The sequence below is a fragment of the Lontra canadensis genome, unplaced genomic scaffold (assembly GCF_010015895.1).
Source record: "Lontra canadensis isolate GAN:19392208 unplaced genomic scaffold, GSC_riverotter_1.0 scaffold61, whole genome shotgun sequence".
Taxonomy (NCBI): Eukaryota; Metazoa; Chordata; class Mammalia; order Carnivora; family Mustelidae; genus Lontra; species Lontra canadensis.
In genome coordinates this window covers 1,597,727-1,615,909 of record NW_022631055.1, presented here as the reverse complement: position 1 = coordinate 1,615,909, position 18,183 = coordinate 1,597,727, and the positions used below count along the sequence as shown (strand labels likewise).

Sequence of the window (18,183 nt, the reverse complement as noted above, 5' to 3'; positions counted from 1 at the left end):
ATCTCTTATGCCACTCCCCCCAAACTAGATCCATGTCCTCAGCCAAGAAGTACATTCTAGTCTCCCCACCAAACTCTGTTTGGGAAATAAGTAAATCTTCTGACTGATCTTAGACACTTACATACATGTCCCTGCCCCTACCTTCCTTCCCCTTCCCTCTTCTCATCCAGGCTTTACCAAATCTCTCCTTCACTCTCTAGCCCATTCTACCAGTCAGCCTTCTGTCCCTGCCATTCTACTAATATGGTGACTTTCAGATTCCCAGACCTCTTTGTCTTGTTAAAAGGAAGAACATGTTTTTTTCTAGAGTAGCGTTGTGTGGTAGAAATACAATGCAAGCCACATAGGTGATTTTTTTTTTTTTTTACTAATCACATTTAAAAAGTTAGAAGAGGTGGTGAAACTAATTTTAATAATGTATTTTATTTAACCCAGTATATTAAAAATATCATTCCACATGTAATCGTGAAAATTATTAATGAGTCATTTTATTTTCTTTTTAAAAATTATTTTTACTAGGTCTTCAAAACCTGGTGTTTATTTTATGGTTATAGCATGTCTTAATTTGGATGCGATGCATGTCTCCAGTGGATACTATGTTGGATAGTGAAGTTATAGCCATTCTTCTCTCATTTACTTTTTAGAAACCATCTTTCCTGGCTCTCCTCCTACCTCTTCAATCATTTCTTCTCGGTGTCCCACGTCTGGCCCCCACTTCTAGCCTTTTACATGCTGTTGGTCCTCAGGCTTCCCACTCTCTTCCTGATAATCTCATGTATTCCACCGATTGGCTGAGGGATCTCTGAGTCCCACCTCTCTTTTGAAATTCCGGCCCACAGATGTCCAAAGTTTAACATGCCACAGGGGAGCTCATCATCTTTTGTCTGACTCTTCTTCTCTTGGCTCAGTCCTTGATACCACCATCCACCCAGGTGCCCAGGCAGAAAACTGGTGTTCCACTTGAATTGTTCTTCCTCCTTCAACCCCTAGACTAAACACTTAAAAAGTTCTTGAAGTCTACTTTGCCAGTATTTCTTTAAACTTCCCCTTGTTTCCTTCTCCGCAACCACCACTTTAGTCTAGGTCTTCATCATCCTTCCCTTGGATTGTGGGAGTGGCCTCTTCAGTAGTTTGCCCACTTTACTCACAGTTCCCTCCTTTCTAGTCTTTATGTCCTCCATTTTTCACCCATATAAATTGGGATTCACTTAAAGTGGCCAAGTCTGGGATTATATCCCCACTTTTGTTTAAAAAAAAAAAAAAAAAAAAAGGTAGGGGAGGAGGAGCTGTGTTATAGTCTTCAGTCCAAAGCATTTTGAAGTTGGCCGGCTTCCCTCAGGGCATCCCATAATTCTCCTGTCAGACTCTTTCCCTTCCACTCCAGGTCACCACTGAGCAGCTCTACAGGTGGTTCTGGAAGACAGTGGAATATATTTAACAGAATCCAGCTCCTTTTATTTTGATAATGGAGCTCTCCCATGGCTTTGTAGAATTTTCCTCAACCTGGATTTATCTGAAAGCGTGGTTCTTAATCTCTCTCTCTCTCTCTCTCTCTCTCAAATCGCATATGTCTTTGAAAATATGTTAAAGACATGCCTCATTTCTCCCAGAAAAATGCATAGGTGCAAACACAATTTAGCGTGAGTACCTGAAGGCCACGCGTGGACTGATAGATCTCATTGGAGGACGATGCTGAACAGAGTGCAGATCATCTGCTGGTTCCCACCAAAAAGGACCAAAAGTAGCTTAGTTTCCCAAGACATTTCAAAAACTCTTGGACCATTTTATGGCACATCTTGGAATCCGAAGAAAGCTATGTTCCTCCAAGGACCCTTTGAACATTGTCTGGTTAACAACACTGAAAACAATTCCAAACTTGCATTACTTGGCTAAATGTAGCTGATTTTTCTCCACACCCACACCTCTCTTTATAGCAGCTGTTTGCAACAACTTTGTTTCTTCCCGGCTTTCTGAGCATCACTCCCCAGTTGGCTGTCATGTTGTGCTCATCCGGGGCGGGAGGGGGTTGTGTGTGACTGATTTTCCTCACGTCTTCTGTCATTTCAGACGCCTCCCTGAGAGCCTTGGTTTGGAGCCCTCTCCTGCACACCTCAGGTCACCATATGCTCTGCTCTAGCAGCACCCGGTGGTGGAGGAGGCAGGGAGGGGCAAACACTGCCCCAGCCACCTCTGGGGGGCTCTCCGTGGGGTGAGATCTTGTGTCAGGAAGATCTCACACGTCTCCAAGTGAGCCTACGCTTTCTCTTTGGCAGCCAAGCTACCAGACGACAGGATTGCAGCACTGATTGACCTTCTCATGGTCCTTTGCTGCCCAAATGTGCCATTTCCACGGAGGTCACGGGCCCGTGCGTAGGGACTACCCATTGGCATGGGTGGGGGTTGCAGCCTGCACCCCCAGGGCCGAACAAGAACATTGCTGCCTCAATACTTAACACCCAGTCAGGTCTCGAGGCCACAGGCCTCCCCTTGGCTTCTTGCCTGTGCTCTCTCTTCCTCAACAAAGCTTCTCTTCTGCTCTCTCAGAGCTCGAGCCTGTCCATCGTCCTCTCTCCTGATTAATTTGTTTGCTCTTTTGTCAGTCTCCCTCAAGTTTCTTGCCCAGTGGAAACTCTTCTTCAGTTCTCTGAGTGACTTCAAAGTTCCACTTGCCCCCAGAGGCCCCTTTGTGTCTCTTCTCCACCCCTCTGGGATCCCACCACCTGCCCCCCTCCCCACAGGCTCTTCCCCTCCCCGTGTCTCCTCTCTGTTCTCACTCCCTTCCTGGCTCTCCCGTCCTGAGCGCCAGCTGGGACAACCAGCTATAAAGAGTTTATTGGACTGAAAAGTGAGTGAATGTTCTCATGCACCCTACTCTTTCCCACCTCAGCAAAGCTTTTCAGAGTCACATTTCCAATGGAATCTGAATCTGGAAGGATTTAGATCTGCTGAAGAATGCCAAACCTCCAGCCTTTGGCTGCGTTTGAGATTTTTGGCAGTTCCTCCCACGTCTGATGTTACGAACACTGTTTATAGATGCCTGGAAAGAAGCCTTTAATGCTTGTATTGTGTTTTAACTTGCTTTCCTTTGGAGGCAGGGAATTGTCAAGTAAGTATTCGCAGCACTCTGGAAAAGCCCAGGTGTTCGATGAGCATCCAGTACTAAGCGTTCATGCAGAATACACAGCCGCCAAGGGTCTATACTTACAATCCGCTAAATTTGCCACCAGGTTTCTTCCTTTTGCCCCTCTCATCTTCAGTTGTGAAGCAATACAGCTATAACCATATGCTTGTGAAATGAGAAAGAAACATTCTGAGATTGCTTTACTTTTCAGTTTTTAACTGAAAGTCAAGGTGAAAAACAGCATCGGATTGCCTCTATGTTATATATATATACAAGTTCGTGTATATATAAATGCGCAGTGTCTGTGCTTGTATGCCTACTCCGTACACACTGTATAATATGGAGCATATTATACAACCTGTGTGTACCCCAAAAACGAGCCCTGCGTTCAATCACAAGTTCTGCCTTTGAACCCCGCTGCAGCCCCAGCGTCCTCCTGCTCCCATCTCAGACCTCGGCTTGCTTCTGTCACACACTTGAACATTCTTAGGTGAAAGAAGAAACCCACGGATTTCATTTGAAAGTCCCACTAAAACAGAAGAAAGAGCAGATGTCCTGGGAAGTGATAATTAATGTGAAGGAAGTGTCTAATTGCGAGAACTGGCGTGCCCCCAGCCTCCCCATTTTGCTCAATTTGGCAGCAAATGACATCAGCCGGGGGTGTCGTTTGCAGCGATGTGCTCGCTCCCTATTCTTCAGCGCAGATAATAATACCATTTGGTCCAATTATCACTTATGATTACATAACCTGTTTTGATTGAAGAGTTTCTCAGAAAATAAAGGTAACTTGTTTTGCCCCAGCACAAAAATGCAAGCTGTTCCAGCAGGCAAGCGGCCCTACCAAGAAACCCTGGGAATTATTAGGCTAAATTATGAGTCGAACTCGATTCGGAAACAAAGCGTCCTTTGTGCACAACTCCCCGCGACATCCAGAGGGATGTGATTGTGTTTCTGAGCACAAGTTTCCCCCCAGCACACTCTCACCCAAGCAGAGTCCCCGGGCGCATTCGCAAAGTCACAGAGAGTGTGCGGGAAGCATTGACAAGGCTTCCTTTTTTCTCCCTATTCTGTAGGCGCTTTAGTGCAGAGTTTGCCCAGAGACGCCAGGGTATGAGCTTTCTGAATTTGTAGACTGGTGCACTCTTTCATTTCTGTTTTAGTTTTTGCTGGCATGCCCGGGAAGCATGGTTTGTGCCACACGGGAATGTCTGTTCACTCAGATAATGCTTGTGCATGAATGAGGCGATTGCTAATGCGGCTCTAAACTGTACTAAGTTTCTCACTTGGCTTTGTTTGCTGCTTCCAAGGGGATCAAGGTAATCCTTTCTCTTTGCGTAGCCCATGAGCAGTAACTGGTAGATTTGGAACCTGTGGCGGGAGCTGGGACAGGCTTCTCCCCTCACCCCATTTTCTCACCCCAAAAAGTCTGATTTAAGGGAACCCCACATTACAAAATGTTGGTCTGCTTGCATAAGAGTGGAGAGCCTACCCGTTATAAAATCTCTTCACTAAATTTGGAGGTTCAGAGCCATAACTGAGGGAGGGGGGGAAGGCAAACTTCGGGATGATGGTAGCAGTTTAAGGTAAACCATAACCCGGAGGTAGAGGGCCAAGTGGGGGTTCTTTCTGCCTTCTACCCCTGTACTTCTCACTTGCCCTTTTATGTATCGAGAATGACCTGGGCACTCGGCCATCTGGGCCCTTTCCCAAACCTGACCTGTGAGTCCCACCTCACACCAGGCCATGATCTCTGACCACCTAATTCTGAACAACGTAGGTGCATCCCTGCCTGGAGAATGGCCGGGGGGTTCAGGAAGCACAACCTCTTCCTTTTCGTTCTTAGGCTTCTCTTTCATTTGAAAATCAGCCCCTCTGGCTCCTGTGCTCTTCTTGGCTCCCTGGAGGTAGAAAGCCTAATTTCAGACCACGATGCTTTAGGTGTGGGGAAGCCCACCCCAGTGCCTTTAAATCCAGGCCCCATTGTGTGGGACCCCAAATGTCAGAATCTACCATTTCTCGGGGAGCAAAGGAGGGAGCAGGACACAACAAACCCAGGTGGAGGGTCTGCTGAGTGGGGGAAGGGGGAGGGGACCCTGGCACTGGCCTTAGCTGAGCTCACTAGAGGGGCAGCCTTGCTGCCTTTTGTTCAACACCATGTTTTGGGGTTGTTTTGTCTTGTTTTGTTGTTACTCTCTGTTCCAGACCGCCCGTTAGCAGAGCAGCTCCCCAGCCTGAGAAACTCCAGAAGAACAATATCACCAAAAAAAAGAAACTGGTTGAGGTAAGGAGGTTAAACTATTTTGTTTTTAATCTGATATCAGTGTTGTAAGGCCTGCCTGGTGGACATCAACCATCTGCGCAGGCCCATCTGCGTTTACCTTCTAGTAAACCTGAATGGACCTGCTGGGTTGCTCTTGTCCTCTCTCCCTCCTGCATGGCACTGTGGTCCTGATCCCAGGGACTCTCACCCACTGGGTCATGTTTCTTCAGCCCTGTCACCAGGTCTTGTCAGTACTAACTTGCAAATGTCCCATGTCCTTCGAAACTGACTCCCTTACATCAGACCTAGTCCCCCTCAGGGAGAAGAGACACAAAGGGGAAGAGGGGGCTTATTCGCGTCTCTGATGTGTGAGCTCTCGCAGTGAGCCGGGCGCTGTGTACGTACTTCCCGAGACGTATTTCATGCACGTCTCCTACCTGGGAGGAAGGTAGCACTATTGTTTCCATTTTACAGATGAGAACACCAGCGCCCAGAAGTTAAGTGACTGATTAGGCCCCATGCCCAAGTTCTCCAAGCCAGGAAGCAGAGATTTGAACTTGGTTGTTTCTACTTGAGGATTGCCACTCTGTGGACCTGCTCTTTTCTAAGAGGAGCCTCCTAGCTGTTGTTTCTGCCTTCAGAGTCCCCTCCCTTTCTGACACATGTCTTGGTGCCCACAGCGTTCACACTCTAAAATGCAACAGCTTTAAGACCCAGAAGTTTCCCATACTTCCCTGGGGGATTCAAGTGTGTGGTTTCAAAACCTCAACCAGGACCCTCTTCCAGCTTCAGTACCTGTGATTTGCCACCATACTTCAAATCTCCAGCCCCCAAACCTGTTACTTAATGTTCTCTAACACTGGGGTGACCCTCAGGCTCCTGTGTTTTAGAAGGCGCCTCTTCTCCCCTCCCCACACCTTGGACCTCCAAGCTCTTCTCTGGCATGTCCTATGTGCGATCTTCCTAATTCTCCTCATCCTAAACCCTCCTACACTCCTCACACACACGCCCCTTATCCACAGCCCTTGTCACACATGCTATCACCATTATTTCTCACTCATCTCTCCCTCCTAGCACACTGTGAACTCACTAAGGACAGAAGAATCCATCTTAAATTGTTTTTTATTGGAAAAGGAGAACTAATTGGAGGGATTTATCATGGAACAGAGCACAGGTCAGAAGATGCAGCTGAGCTTTAGGAAAAGACAGCATCCGGAAGCTGAGAAGCCACCATAAACCAAAATGGTGCTTCTTCCTGCCTGTCAGGGCCCTGTATGTCTGATGCATCCTTCCCTTTTTCTGCAGACTTCTTGAACTATTTTGGTAGATGATGGGTATGACCAAGCCCCTGAGCTTGTATCTCCTCACTTAGACAGCCAAGCCTACCAGTGTCCTCAATTCTAAATTCCCAGGAGAAACAATCTGACTAGCCCTGTTTGACTCAATGTCCACCAGGATGAGGGGTCACATGCCACACCTGCAGCTTCTGGGGGACACATTGGGTGGGAGGAGGCTGAGAAGAAAGGAAGAGAAGGGCTCTCTAGGCAAGAGAGATTTCAAAAAGCAAAATCATAAAGATAGGAAAGCTCATGATAAGTGGGCTAAATAGAAATTCATCTGGACCAAGGGGCACAGGGCTTGTGTGAATGGGGGTAACTATGCCAGCTTAGGAATTCGAGCTTCATCCCACAGGCAGTGAAAGTCAGTGAATGTTCTGGAGTAAGGAGGGTTTATGGTATTTTAGGACAAATAATCCGATGTTTGCAACTGATGAGCTTTAGACAGAGAGGTCGGGGAACCTAGAATCAGGGGACGTAGATAAAGGGACCCACAGCTTCTTACTCTTGTGTCCCACCTCCCCAGCACCACGCCTGGCACAGAAGAGCTGCTAACAGTACGTGTACACATCAAATTGCATTAATAACTAATGTGATCTTAATCAGCCGCTGCTCTTTGTCACGGAAGACAAGATGAAAAGAAGAAAAAGACTATAAACCCAGAACAGTATCTGGTTGTTGAAAAAAAATGCAAATGATGTAGAAACCTTGTAGGGCAAGCACCAGGCAACAGAAGGAGCATGGCATTTGCCTGGATATTCTGCTCTGCCAGGCCCTGTGGTGTTTGTGGGAATCAAAGCAACCCCCTGGGCCACCATTCTGTGCCGCCCCCCCACAACAAAGAGTGCCTGCCAAGGCACAGACACAAAACTTCCAGGGGACCTTTGTAGGGCATCAAATCAGTAAGCCTGGACTCACCTGGAGAGCCTGGAAGCTTATCTAGCCTATTCAGAAAACTCCCTGTAACTCTATATGTGAGCCTTGTCCCCCTAGCCTTTCAGGGAACTAAAGAAAGGGCTGCATTTTCTCTTTCACTAGACCAGAAGCCAGAGTTGGCTGTCTAACCAGCCATGCAGTTCCCATGAGGTAAGGGACTGGCTGCCCCCGGAGCGTGGGCCTGTGGCCCTGCTCCTGCTCCCTCTGAGGGCCGCTGTCATCTGTGTGTGGGAATGTAGGAGCTGGCTCTCGACCACGTGTTTGGCTACAGGGGATTCGACTGTCGCAACAACCTGCATTACCTGAATGACGGCGCGGACATCATCTTCCACACGGCGGCGGCCGGCGTGCTGCAGAACCTCTCCACGGGTAACGCAGCCCCGGGGTTCCCTGTGAGGGCCTGTGAGGCTCTGCTTCCCGCCTGCCTGCCTGCCTCCCCCTCTCTTGAGATGCCCAGAAGCTGGTGCGATCTCTGCCTGTGGGAATCTGTCCTCTTAATTTCTGACTGGAATTCCTTGGTCCTAGAAAGTGTGGAGGGCCACGTTCAAAGGTCAAACCCCTCTTCCTTTCTAACAACACCCTGCTGTCAGCCCTTGGAGGGAGGTGTCCACGTTTCCATCAGCTGCTCAGAGGCTGGGAGGGATGGACAGGAGCCAGAAAGAGGGTGTGGGGAGTGGAGAAATTCCTTGCAGGCAGTTACCAAGAACAAAGCCCAGGGGAACTTTGCTCATTAATTTTTCACAGTGACCAAGTGTTTTTAGCAGCTTTGGTTTTTAAGTTTGGCTTGCTTTGACTGGTTAGCCAGAAGAAAGAGAACTCTTAGAGCATTAGCAAAACACCCCAAATGTCCCTTCACTGTAGGATGACTCAGGTTAAACAAATCGTTGAAAAAGAAATACCACAAGCCAAAAAAAAGTATTCAGAAATTAATTTGGCACCCATTAATTTGCCATCGGATTTAAATGTGTTCAGATCTTGCCTTATTTGCTTCGTATCTTAAAACAGACCCCCTTTCTTTTTTCAAATGTTTATGTTCCTTCCCAAATCTGTGTACTTGTTTGTCATACATTTTTTAGACAAAGTCTCTGAGCACATAATGATTTGTCTTTTGTGGGGAGGAGGGCCTTGAAATTTCCTATATGTTTTCTCTTTTTTGTGTAGCCACATATTATCATTTTTGTAGCAATGTGCTATTCCTTTGCCTACTGGTGCCGCCATTTATCTCTTAGTTCTTGGGCCTTTGGATGGATTTACAGTGGCCACCTTGGAAGTGGGCAAACCCATTTGCCACAGTCAATCGATGAGGACATACTTCTTGTTCTTTCTTCTACCTCCTGTGACATACGTTGAGTGAGGGCATGAGAGGTAAAGACCTCACCTGTGCCATTTGAGAAAGGAGGATTTGGAAAAGAGTCCCTAAGTATTTTCCTATTCCATAGCCTTCCTTTCAGATGAGTAAGTGGTGCCATTTTGCTCAGTTAGGTAGTATCTCTGTTACCATTTTGGACCCTGGAAGCCTTGTGCTTGGACTGAGCTCCAGACCCCCACAGATAGTGGGAAGGGTTGCAGGGGAGCCGGCAGGTGCTAGAGAATAGACCCCAGCTCTTCTGCCCGGCCTGGAATAGAATATGTAAATGTGAAAATGGTCTTCCAGCTCCCCAGGCAGGATTCTAAAATCAACAACTTGGGGCCTTTGTCGCTCACTTTTACAAGGCATTTGCAGGCCTACACAATGTTTTGAGGTTGCCCTGAGAGGTCTGTATCCCCACTTACCCTCCTGTGTCTGCCCCTAGGGAGCCAGAGCTTCTACCTGGAGCACACGGACGACATCCTCTGCCTCACAGTGAACCAGCACCCCAAGTACAGGAACGTGGTGGCCACCAGCCAGATAGGTAGGAGAGTCCTGCAGCTGCCGAGCTTTCCCGCAGCCGAGCAGAGACCCTGCTTGATGGGCAGTTATCTGGAAAGGGAGCGGACGGGTTGCTGACACCTACCCATTGTCGACGTTGCTGTTATCTTGGGAGCCCTGAATATTTGTGTCATGTGGGTTGAAATATCCAGTGATTAGTGATTCTGAGGGATCATAAAGTCAGACCAGAGCCTGATAATCCAAATAAACGGGTGCCCGCATCCTTGTGGACTTGGGGCAATTTTTCAGATGCCAAGAGGTGAGATAAAGAGCACCCCCTCTGCAGCCTGGGACTGTGCTCAGCAAGGGCGGCTTGCAGTCTGTGTGCCTGGCTCTTTTGGACCCTGGGAAACTGCCAAGGACAAATGTGAACTGATTCACATTTGTGAGAAGTTGTGTTGTGTGTGCGTATTGCAGTTGTTGTTTTTAACTTTGTCGTTTCGAAGGCAGTTTTTACAAACACCTCCTTCTGCTTGTATTCATTGAACTCATGTCCATTTTTAAGTTTAATGTGGAGCTTCCCGATGCTGCTGTTAAGTGCCTCACTATTAGAAACGTGACTCACCTTAGCTGTTGTCTTCCCTTGACGCTTCCTCATTGCCATTGTCCACCCAACGCAGTTGATAAGACCGAGACCCCAGGTAAGGCTGCTCCCCCGTGAGTCGTTGGAATCTGCACAGAGAAATCATGTCACTTTGTCGCGTTTGCTGATTGTATCTGGCAAAACCACAGATACAGATCGCTGAGCTCACCAGTTTCCTCTGTATGAACCCCTCCACAACTGTGTGTGCTGGACACAGATGCCCCCTAGGCCCCCAGCTCTAAAAGCACAGCAGCTGTGTCTCGTCTCTCACTGCTGGCCAGGTCAGGCTGTAGGTCTGTGAGGCCCAGTAACCATAACACCCCAAAGACCGGTCTTCAAAAGGCTTTGGGGGTGAACCTCAGCGTGGCCCCAGCCCCCTGCTCTCCAGCCTCAGTTCTGTGTCATGCCTCGCACATTCAGGGACGACGCCTTCAATCCATATCTGGGACGCCATGACCAAGCACACCCTCTCGATGCTGCGGTGCTTCCACTCCAAAGGGGTGAATTATATCAACTTCAGTGCCACCGGGAAGCTCCTGGTGTCAGTGGGAGTGGACCCCGAGCACACCATCACCGTCTGGCGTTGGCAAGAAGGTAAAGGAGCTAGGCCGTCTGTCTGTTGGGGAGGCCTGCTTGTGGTGTGTGTGGGGCTCAAACCTCCACGGGCCTCACTCTGAAGCCCACCGTGGGCACTGCTGCTGGGGTGGCGGAAACCAGGGTCTCTAGATCCCGGAGAAACTCCCTGTCAGACCCCTGGGCCCCAGGGCCAGGGCAGTCCTGGCCAGTCGAGGAAGGCTCTATGGGTACTCTCTTCTGGCAGCCTTCCTCCCCAGGCGGAAGACCGTGGCCACCTCCATCTCGGTCCTAATTCCCTTCCCACCGAAATGTCCATGTCCTTGACATTCCCTCCATGACCTCTAGATCCCACTGCAGCCTTGTCACCCTGGTTGCCTTATTACGGGAACTGGGACAGGATTTTACCACTGTGGGCTCAGAGAACACTTTTTTTTTTTTTTTTTTTTTTGCATTTCTAACTCTTTTGAAATGGGGATTCACCTTATAATCAAGGTTTACATTTAATGTAACAGGATTGCTTTCTTGCCTTTCCCCAGCACACGCACGCACATACACACAGGCTACTACTAAATTTATGTTCATGTTAGAATCAAAGATGTGCAATCTTTCGATTGTATTCTCAGGTTGGCAGAACAGATCCAATTAGCTAGGACATTAATGAGGTCTGTCTCCAGCCGGGCAGCCTGTATCTGGGGCACGCTGAGCCAGGCACGCACAGAGGTGGCACTTCTCCAATTCAGGGCTTCTAGAGGCTCATTATCTCAGCACCTCCCCATGGAGGGAGCTAGAAAGAGCTGGGAGCTAAGTTCCAATCCCTCCTGAGCCCCCATGTGAGAAAAAGAGGTTGGGAGCCTGCAGACTTTTATTTTTTAATTTTTTTTAATTGATAGAATTGTTCTCTGTCTTTATTATATCAATGCCAACATCCTGATTGTGACATTGTGTAGTTTTTCAAAAATGCCACCATGGTGGTAAACTTGCAAAGGATACATGGAATCTCTCTGCATTATTTCTTTTTTTTTCATTAACGTGTAACATATTATTTGCCACAGGGGTACAGGTCTGTCAATCATCAGGCTTACACACTTCACGGCACTCACCATATCACGTACCCTCCCCAATGTTGATAACCCAACCACCCTCTCCAACCTCCGCTCCCCCTGGCAACCCTCAGCTTGTTTTGTGAGATTAAGAGTCTCTTACGGTTTGTGTCCCTCCTGATCCCATCTTGTTTCATTTTTTCCTTCCCTGCCCTCCAAACCCCCAACTCTGCCTCTCAAATTCTTCATATCAGGAAGATCATATCATAATTGTCTTTCTCTGATTGACTTATTTCACTCAGCATGATACCCTCTGGTTCCATCCACGTCATTGCAAATGGCCAGGCTTCATTTCTTTTGATGGCTGCAGACTTTTATGATGAGACTCGTTCATCTTATCCCATCCTCTCTCATTTTCTTGTTCCTCAGTGCATTGTGTCCAAATGGCCCCATAATCTATGTTTTGGGGATGCAGCTTCATTTCCTGTCATGTCAAGTTGTTCTTAAATAGCCTCAGCCCCCAATGAGACATTGAGGGTCTTAAACAATAGACTCGTGGCCTCGTAGCATTGGAAGGACCAGTCCGGATCCCCCGCGTGGAGTCGTCCCTGCAGGTGCCCTCCTGACAGGCCGACCCCCATCCTCAGCCGAATACCTGCAGGCAGATGGCCCACGCCACTTCCCAAGGCAGCCTACCCACTGCCGGAAATCTGTTACAAATCCCTTTCTTGCGAGGGCCTAAGATGCTTGATTATGCCTTTCTTCTATGGCAGGAATTCTGCCGTCTGCAGCGGCCAAGACCAAGCCTGTGCCTAGTTCCTTGGAAGAGAGTCATCCCGTCAGCCCCCGCCCCCCGTCGCACACGGGCTGGTTTTTCAGTTCAGGCCCACTCTCCTCCCTTCTGCCATCTGTCCCTCTGGGCTGCCCCTGCTCCGGCCCTGCCCCAGCCCAGACTCTTGCTCACCTGGGGTGCCTTCTGACCTCCAGATGGGGGACCCGGAGAGCCAGGACTTTGAAATAAGCATTTAAACATGATCAAGAGAAGCCTTCTCTTGGGGAACTTTCTCCCATGTCTTTGTTGGAGCCGGCGCTTGGGTGTCTGCAGAAGGGCTCTGAGCAGTAAGAATATCTCATGTGTCACCAACCACCAGCTCTTCTGAGCCGATTGTGTGTGGTTTTTCCTTCACTTCAAGTCCTGTTTACAGATGATACAGTTTTGAGGGCGGTTTATCTACGTTTTTCTTAACATTAGAGAGCATATTATTTATTCTTCATTTGTTGGAGGACTGTTTTTGTGGAACTCAGGGAGTGTGTGTGTGTATAGTTAAGAAACAAAGTTGAGTACAGAATGAGCTTATTATATAAAATGCACATTGTCAGGTCCTTGATACTTAAATGAAACTTGTTCTGAGCGACGTAGAAGCCAGTGCAAGGTGGGACACAGGTGTCCCCACAATTAGAAGGCTCCGTGGAGTAAGACCAGAAAAAAACAAACAGTGGCTTAAAAGAAGGTGCAAAGTAAAACAGCATTTCTCCCACGACTCCAGAGAATGATCCTCTATCTCCCTGGCAGCCCGGGTGCATTGCTTCGGCTGTAATCCAGCCCTTTAAACCTTATTTCTGCTGGAGAAGGGAGAGTTGTTCGTGTTTTCTTACGACGTGTAGTTTTTGTATTGATTGCTCACAATATGTCTTTGTCCTGTAAGTGTTGCAAATGTTTTCTCCCGTTGTGGTATTTGTCTTTTAACTTAGTTTATGGTATCCTTGGGAACCGGAGTTCTCAAGCCTCCAAGCCCTAGGTAGGGAAGTACGTGTTTTTGAGACGGATGCCCTGAGCGGTACCATGTGGGTCTCCCCCTGCCATTCCTGGGAAGGGCCTCCTCCTAGAGGGTGAGGCCGAGGGCCACAGGCCCAGCTGCATGAGAATCCAGCACCGCCACTCCGCTGGAGAGCCGCGTGACAAACAGTGAAACAGGTAAAGAGAACTAAGAGTACACTTACGTGATGAGCCCTGAGAAATGTACAGAAGTATCCGTATACTGTACCCTTGATGCTAATAGAACATTGGCTGTTAACTGTACTGGAATTTTTTTAAAAAATGTTAAGTGAAGAGGAGAAAAAACGTATACGTGTGAGTAAATAGGAAGGGAGATAATTAAGAGGAAATTGAAACTAAAACATTAAGAATAAATTTGAAGAAAATGGAAAGAAATGTAAAATAAAAATTAAAAACTCAAAGGCTGAAGAGCAATGATGAGTTAAAAACAGATATGTGTGAGCTGGAGGCTGAGAGGCGAGCTGGCCGGTCTAGACCCGACGCGGGGAGAGTGGCCACAGCACCTGCCGACGCTCCCGGAACAGTCGCTGTGCCCAGCTCGGCTCTTGGGGCTTCAATTGTCCCAGAAGTTTTAATCCTCACAACACCTTCTAAAGTGGGAGCGCTTATTATCCCCAAATTACGGGGATATCCCCAAATTACAGCCAACTGAGGCACCAGGAGGTTCAAATAACTTTCCCAAAATTGCTCGAAAAATAAATGGTGGAGCTCGGACTGTCTGAGGACAAAAGTTAAAGCCCCGCATATGAGTCAAACACATAAATGGGGTTGAGGAAACAACTAGTAATTAGGTATAAAAGGTAGAATTTTTAAACCCAAAAACCATGAAAGAAAAAGGAATGAGAAGGACTTTTTTTTTTGAAGAACGCAAAAGCAGAGAATCTTGGGAATAAATAAAGAACTGTCTAAAGGAATGGGAGTCTCCAGTTACATTCCCGCTGCCGGTGGGCGGGAATCCTGTGGTGGGTTCAGAGATCAGAGGTGGGGAAATGAAGGGTGCCCTTTGCCCTTTTCTCCTATCTGGAAGCTTCCACTCTGGGGCCATCCCTTCCTGCTGTGTTCATGGGTGCCTAGATGTGGCCTGTGGGGGCGGAGTGGGATGGGGGATTATGTTAGTAGCACTGGTGCTCTGGAAATTTCCCAGACTCTTTCTTTTCCACCTTGAGAGCCGTGGCTGAGGCTGGAAGGGTGCTGTTGAGGAAGAAGGAACATCTGCAGTGTTCCCTGGGCCTTGCTGGGATGAAGAGCCATCCTGAGCTGTGCTTCAGGGCCTGGCCAGAGTGTGGGAGGACGCCCCCTCATCAGAACCTCTCACCCATACAGGTGCCAAGGTTGCCAGCAGAGGGGGTCACCTGGAGCGCATCTTTGTGGTGGAATTTCGCCCCGACTCAGACACCCAATTTGTGTCTGTCGGGGTCAAACATATGAAGTTCTGGACCCTGGCAGGCAGTGCCCTGCTTTACAAGAAGGGGGTCATCGGGTCCATGGAGGCTGCCAAGATGCAGACGATGCTCTCTGTGGCCTTCGGTGCTGTGAGTTCCAGCAAAAGCTTACTGAGAGGGGACCCTGACCCCCGGGCATGGGTATAGGGGCACCTATAGGCACGAAGCTACAAAGAACAAGAAAGCTATTTCCCCGTTTTCTCCTTTATTAGCTCACTTGCAACCATTATTCCCTTTCTTTAGTATAGCCGGGTGAGCTGACTGCATTTTTCCTCTCAAAATATTCATTCCAAAAGGTAGGAGCCCCAGTCACTCCGGGCAGGAGCTTCATCATTGTAGAGGCAGACTGACTTGCAAGCCTGTCAGGCCCGGGTTAGGTGCAGAGGGCGTGGGATCGATGCCCCCCTGGACAGCCTCCCGATTCCCCCTAGCCTTCTTGTGCCACACATGTCCCAACTGACCCCTTGAGTGGGCTGTGCAGGCTCCCCTGGGGACATTCTGAAACCCAGCCAACTCTTGGTTCTGTACCTTGTTCACGAGCCCATAAAGTTTGGCTGGAGTCCTGCCCCTTACTCTGTAGTCATCTGGGGATGTATCCAGCCCAGGATGGAAGTTCATTTACGTGCAGACATGCACATGGGGAAGTCTAATGCCCCAAAGCAATTCAGGAAAGTGAATTTCAGGGCTGGGTGATTTTATCATAGGTGCCTCATGGTCATCTCCTGTCGAGTCTTTTGCCTTTCCTTAGCACAGAGGGTCAATTTGAGCGTGTGTTTGTGTTTCTCTAGCTCGGGTTCCCGAAGCAAGGAGCAGGTGGCTGGGAGGGGACCCTCTTGAGAGCTGCTATGAGTGTCCTGTTGTAGAAGGTGTCCCTTTGTTTACAGAACAACCTCACTTTCACGGGTGCCATCAATGGAGACGTCTACGTGTGGAAGGACCACTTCCTCATCCGGCTGGTGGCCAAGGCTCACACAGGCCCCGTCTTCACAATGTACACGACCCTTCGGGACGGACTCATAGTGACTGGTGGCAAAGAGCGGCCGTAAGCTGAAACTCCTCTGGGGCGGCTGGTTTTCTCTTATTGTCTTATTGTCTTGGGAGAGAGTGCCAGAAGCCATTTCCACTGGGAGAGAGTGCAGGTTTTCATTCTCCCATCTTTTCTTCTGTAGCAGGGAGATCAATCTCCCCTTCCTCCAAGAGGGCCCTAGGTCAAAACTTTCAGAAGTATAGATCAGAGACGGGGCGGGGTGGTTTCATGGTCGACCCAAGCGACTTTGCTGTTCACCAGGTGTTCGTCTCCGTGGCCCTTTGGGGGATGGGAGGATGGGGAGGAGGGGAGAGAAGTTCCCGTGGGAACAGAGATACGAGAATAAAGCAGAAAAACAGAGAAGTGTTTCCCTTCGTGTTTGATCTAACAACATGGTTTGATTTTTTAGACTGCAATTCTCTTTCCTTCTACCTTAGCAGCCTTTGAAAGTATTCTAGGAAACCTGCCAGTCCAAAAGGTTGTAAACACCCATCGGTGGGGCCGAGAAAGAGGCCACCCTGGAGGGTCTGTCCTGCTGGGCCCCAGCGGCTGTGACCTTGATGATGGGGCAGGGGGTCTAGGGTGTCACAGGCAAGTCTTAGGACGTGGCCCAACATGCTAAGTGCCTCTTGATCCTTTTTAGGACCAAAGAAGGAGGTGCTGTGAAGCTGTGGGACCAGGAGATGAAGCGTTGCAGGGCCTTCCAGCTGGAGACAGGACAGCTGGTGGAGTGTGTGCGCTCTGTGTGCCGGGGCAAAGTGAGTGGGCTGGGCCGGTCTGCCCCGAGCTGTCCCCCTGGGGGCCAAGTGAGAGTTGAGCCGGACACTTTTCCCGTGCTGCATTGTTGAATCCTTAAAATGAACCTCTGAGGTGGGACTTGCCCTGTTGGGGGGAATTGGCTTAGCAGAATCCAACAGACCTAGGTGCAGACTATTCTGAGTAGTGCTGGCTGTGTGACCTTGGGTACGTTATTTAGCCCCTCTGTTCTAGTACAATGTGTTGTTGTGAGGATCACATGCATTATAACACAGGGTGCCTTTCCTTATGCCTGCCTCATAGCCACATTTGCTGGATGGTAGTTCCTGCTATTACAGATAATATTATTACTATAGGCACAGAGATAGTCAATAATTTGCCTATGCCCACAATTACATGGGCGGGAAGGGGACAGGAAGGGGCCATCAAACTGTGACTCAAAGCCATGGCTTTTCAAGTCATACCTGGGCTGAGTATCAGAAACAACTACAGGGGTGGGTTTTTTTTGTTGGTGGTCTTTTGTTGTGTTTTGTTGTGTTTAAATATGTATGTCCAGACTCTTGCCCAGAGCTGACAAGTCAGAATCTTAGTCTTGATGTGTGTGTTCCTTTTCTCCTTTTCTTTTTTCTTTTTAATTCCCCAAGAAATTCTGAGGTCCTTGAAAATAAATCTTAACCAAGTCCAAGAACTTGGTTTCTAGAAGTTCCCCATAAAAAAGGGCAGACATGACTTGGAGTCTCCATAATTAGGAATCGAGAGCTTTGCTTTTAAATAGATCAATGGCAGTCATCCACTAGGGTAATGAGACATCTGGGAGGCTGAAGGCAGAGCGAGGCCCAGAATCTGGAGGTCATGTGGAGATGGTTTTTGTTCAGTGTGAGGGAGAGACGAGGAAGAACCTGAGGTATCCAATGGCAGAAACTGGCTGCCTGGCTCTGTAGTGAGCTTGCCGTCTGTGGAATGTCCTGGCAGAGACCCAGTGATGGAGAACTCTGCTGATGCTCTCATCCGTGGCTGAGGGGGAACAGGAAAAGTGAGGGGGTGACGTAAGGATAGACGATTGAGTTAACAACAGAACCCTCTCAGCCCAGCCTCTGGTAGTACCACTGCCACCAGAGCCAGTCCCCTCGTTTGCTCTAATTGTGTTCTTAGGTTAGTTTTTAAAATCTGTATTTTAAAAGAATGTCCTTCTTTTTTACCTATCTTCATCTATTTGTCTGCCAATTGAGCACCCACTAGATATCGAGTAGATGATAAAATTATTTCATTTTAAGTTGTGGCAAAGTAATCGATAACATAACAATTTACCCTTTTAGCCATTTTTAGGTGGGCCATCCAGCGGTAGTAAGTACATTCCCA

General features: G+C 48.4%; 1 protein-coding gene across 4 annotated transcripts in view; it reads left to right on the top strand.

The window, feature by feature from the left end:
- Nucleotides 1-18,183, top strand: part of EML6 (EMAP like 6) — a 270,175-nt gene that overhangs the window by 242,852 nt on the left and 9,140 nt on the right. Inside the window, exons 29-39 of one of the 4 annotated variants that reach the window (XM_032877762.1) lie at nt 3,092-3,106; nt 4,429-4,437; nt 5,324-5,402; nt 7,757-7,804; nt 7,894-8,023; nt 9,448-9,546; nt 10,184-10,204; nt 10,567-10,740; nt 14,923-15,131; nt 15,926-16,083; nt 16,712-16,826. In XM_032877762.1, coding sequence (XP_032733653.1) covers nt 3,092-3,106; nt 4,429-4,437; nt 5,324-5,402; nt 7,757-7,804; nt 7,894-8,023; nt 9,448-9,546; nt 10,184-10,204; nt 10,567-10,740; nt 14,923-15,131; nt 15,926-16,083; nt 16,712-16,826 — 1,057 coding nt within the window. The remainder of the gene's footprint in view (nt 1-3,091; nt 3,107-4,428; nt 4,438-5,323; nt 5,403-7,756; nt 7,805-7,893; nt 8,024-9,447; nt 9,547-10,183; nt 10,205-10,566; nt 10,741-14,922; nt 15,132-15,925; nt 16,084-16,711; nt 16,827-18,183) is intronic. The other 3 variants (XM_032877764.1, XM_032877765.1, XM_032877766.1) reach the window with 3 other exon arrangements.